A 3,691-nucleotide genomic window follows, 5' to 3' on the forward strand; every position below is an offset into this window, starting at 1 on the left:
AAAGAATTTTTTTAATCTAAGCAATTTTCAAATTTGAGCAAAATTTGAATCGGGGCAATTTTTAAACTAAGCAAATTTCGAATCTGGGCAAATTTGAAAACTATGAAATTTTCGAATATGAGAAATTTTCAATTTTGAGCAAATTTCAAATCTCTTTTTTTAAAAATTTATGAAATTTTGAAACAACCCAACTAATGGGCCAAGCCCATTAACGGCCCCCCTTAGCGAACCATCGCTAAGGGGTGATGGTTAGCACCTTCCCTTCTTACTCGCTAGTCCTATACACTGACCAGGTTGGTGCTTACCAGGAAACGCACACCCTGGTCGGGTATTGGGCCCGGCCCATTTAGCTTTTCGTTTTCGTTTTCGTTCTCTATTTCTTTTTTTCTATTTATTTGTTTTTCTGTTTTCTTGTTTTCCAAGTTTTTCATGTTTTCCTTTTATTTATTTTATGTTTAAATTCTAAAAAAATTGTAAATTTGAGGACTACAAAATTAGAAAAAACCAAATTCTAAAATTATTGAATTTTTTTCAAATTCGAAAATTGTTCAAGTATAAAAAAATGTACAAATTCGAAATTTTTTCAAATATGAAATTTATTCAATTCGATTTTTTTCAAATATAAAGATGGTCCAAATTCAAAAAATTTCCAACTTTTAAAATTTGTTCAAAGTTTTAAAAAATTCAAATTTCTTCATATATAAAAATAAATAATTCGAACATAATGTTTTTAAAATTTTAGAAAATATACAAATTTAAAATATGTTCATTTTAAAAAAACGTTTGAAATTTAAAAAAACTGGGTAAAAAAATTATATTCGAAATTTTTTAGATTTTTTTTTTTATCTTTGAAAGATGAAAAGAAACCGGAGAAGAGGAAAAAAAGGAAAAGCAGGACGTGTCTGGGCCGGCCCAACACCCACCCTGGGGTGTGCGGCACGCGGTCGGTGTATAGCACATTTCCTTCTTACTGGTTCTATAGCCCAATGTTTGGAGCGTTTAACAAGAATGATGGGCCGTGGGTTAGGTTTTGAATACCAGTTGTGTTTATGTACTTTTCCGCTGAAAAAACACCATCATTAATTTTCGATTTAAGATACTCCGGCAATCTGATACAAATATAATGATCTGTACACGGCAGTCAAGTGATTGCATGTACATTGATTTTTGACATCTCATACGCGGGTTTTCATTAAATCTACTCTTTAATAAATACGATTTTTTAAAGCTGTGGTACTCTATTTGTAGTGATGTTTAGCTGGGAAACTCTTTACAGAGATCTGGTCATCTTGCCATTTTGTGTGTGAATGGAGCCTAACTTAAGTCTTGGCTTGCTTTTGGCACCAACTAATTAACCTGACATTCTGCAGAATGTATGCAGTGGTTCTGCAAGTTTGGCACATCGAATGTTTGCCATACATTTCAGTTCATGCAGGGTGTGCACGTTCTTGATCCACGTTAGTCAGTGTGTGAAAGACTGAGAGTCAACAAACAAGACGGCATGGATCAGATGGCCGGAAAGTTAGCTGCAAAGTTTGAAACTCTAGGTCCAACGACAAGCCCCCAAAACAGCTGATCAGACGGCAACTTCCTAGAGGGAAGCATACGCGGTTGACTCTCACATGCACTGAGCGAGTCAGAATTCTTTTCTGAAAAAGGCCACGGACAAGAAGTACGTACTCCCGGTACGACAGTCTAATGGATAAATATAAGGTGGGGCTTATATAGGACGACATTTTGAATTCAATGTACTATGTCAAATCATGTGTTCATACTGCATCTTTTCACCTACTGCCTTGGGTTTGAATTGCAACCAAGTTTTTTTTAAAAATGTTACTACCTACTTCCATCAATGGACATATATATGAGAAATGTCGTTCTACCATGCACGGTAGATAGTGTGTTCATCATCCTCTCATTTTTCTGTTTCAATCAGTGTGTTTTTTTTACGAAACGTGAGGAAACAATGAAATCGTAAAGCAGGACATCAGTGGATTAGACATGCACGATTAATTCGCGGCTCTCACATATATATATTTTCGATAGTAGGTTTCTATGGTTTGATTGGGCAAAGATACATTGACAGTAGGTCGATCTCCATGAAAAATACAGGAATAGTAATATAATATTAAGGTCAATTTGTAAACCATGCAGCACGAATGAAGTAGAGTAGTAAACACAAGAAACATCACATCTCATGATGAAAAGGGTGTGGAAATCTGATTTGCATGTTCTTTTTCTAATCTCGTCAGATTCTGCTGGAGACCACGTACCCTACGGTCATGCCGTATCCCATGGCATACACCTTTTAACGTGGATAGCTAAAATCACATAGAGAGACTAGGTAATGATGCCTTCGTGTGTGACATGGTCAGGTACAAGCAGCTAGCGCTAACTCGAGCTACATGCAGGCGTTCGTCGATCTAGCTAGCTAGATACCGAAGCTGCAGAGCCTGAGCTCCAGCGGCGGATCCCGTCCGGTGGCCACGTCGAAGAAGGAGATCTCCCTGCACTGCTGCTCGCCACCCCTGACGTACCGGACCCTGTCCGCCTCCAGGTCGTAGGCCTTGAGCGGGAACAGCTCCAGCGTCTCCACCTCCCTCGTCATCGTCGGCCGCTCCCACATCGTCTCCTGCTCCACCACGTCCCTCACATAGCCTGCATGCACGAACAGAAATCAGCACATGAATGATCTAGGGAGTAGTGGAGTAGAAGGAAGTATGAACAAAGACGACGTGGATGCTTACATGCCATGATCCGTTGATGGTGGTTGTAGCTCCTGGTCTCGCGCTTGCTCTCGGGAGGCTGGAGCACGAGGTCCGCCGGCTCGGCGTCGCGGACGGCGGCGCGAAGGCCGCTTATCTCTTCCTCGTTGCTGCTGCTCTCGGGGGAGCTGGACGCGACCCGGCGGCGTTTCTTGTGGTGGTGGCGCTCCCGGGCCTTGTGGTTCTGGAACCAGTAGAAGACGTTCTTGCTCTCCACCTTGCCGAAGGCGCTGAGGTGGGTGGAGATCCGCTGGATCTGCTCCGTGCTCGGCGTCCGCAGCCCCGCCCGGAACAGCTCCGTCAGCACCTTCACTTGCTCCGCCGTCGGGTTCCACCGCCCGCACTTGACGCCTACCCGTCCGCTCAGCGCCTCCATCGACGACACTACCTCTCTCTACCTATGCGAGCTACACAGTTCGGCCGATCGCTTGGGTGTATCACGATTGATCGAGCAGCTCGGTCTATCCAACAGCTACAGCTTCAAAATGCTCTCTATGTATGATCTGACTTCCACTTCGCGGTAGCTGTGGTTTCTGGTTCTGATCTTGTTTCTTCCGGGATCTTCTTCTGGTCAGAAGCAATGCTGAAATCAATAGATGCGCAGAGAGGGCCCTTATATAATTGGGCAGGGCCAGCTACGGCCGAGGCGGTGGTCGTGGCAGTGGCGGATTCGAAGGTCTCAGTGCGTAGTTTCTTTCCTTTGTTTTTTCTCCAACACACACAGCAAGGGATGGAGGAGACATGCGCAAAAGCGGCCACTGTTTTGCAAAACGCTAGTATTAGCCTGTCTCGTGCACCGTGCCCGACATCCTTAAGCCCGAAATTAACAATGAGGCCTTGGTCGCCCGTGCATGCAGATCTAAGCGCCATCGTGTCGCGTAGCATCATGTCTTAGAATGCATGAGATCGATCAGCCCCTGCTCGAT

General features: G+C 43.5%; 1 protein-coding gene across 1 annotated transcript; it reads right to left on the reverse strand.

Annotated features, from left to right (window-relative positions):
- Positions 1-2,198: 2,198 nt before the first annotated feature.
- Positions 2,199-3,325, reverse strand: LOC127338693 (WUSCHEL-related homeobox 9). The gene is made up of 2 exons (XM_051364713.2): positions 2,748-3,325; positions 2,199-2,658 (listed from the first exon to the last, which is right to left on the reverse strand). Exons 1-2 carry the CDS (start codon positions 3,139-3,141, stop codon positions 2,432-2,434), a joined length of 621 nt encoding a protein of 206 aa, XP_051220673.1. The 5' UTR covers positions 3,142-3,325; the 3' UTR covers positions 2,199-2,431.
- Between the last annotated feature and the right edge of the window lie 366 nt (positions 3,326-3,691).

This window comes from Lolium perenne, chromosome 3, assembly GCF_019359855.2.
Source record: "Lolium perenne isolate Kyuss_39 chromosome 3, Kyuss_2.0, whole genome shotgun sequence".
NCBI lineage: Eukaryota > Viridiplantae > Streptophyta > Magnoliopsida > Poales > Poaceae > Lolium > Lolium perenne.

What these genes read in the sequence shown, in the direction of transcription:
- LOC127338693 (XM_051364713.2), bottom strand. Translation starts at nt 3,141, where the DNA reads ATGGAGGCGCTGAGCGGACGGGTAGGCGTCAAGTGCGGGCGGTGGAAC. An exon ending in CCATCAACGGATCATGGCAT is followed by an intron (nt 2,659 to 2,747) that starts GTAAGCATCCAC and finishes TCGTGCATGCAG; the next exon opens with GCTATGTGAGGGACGTGGTG.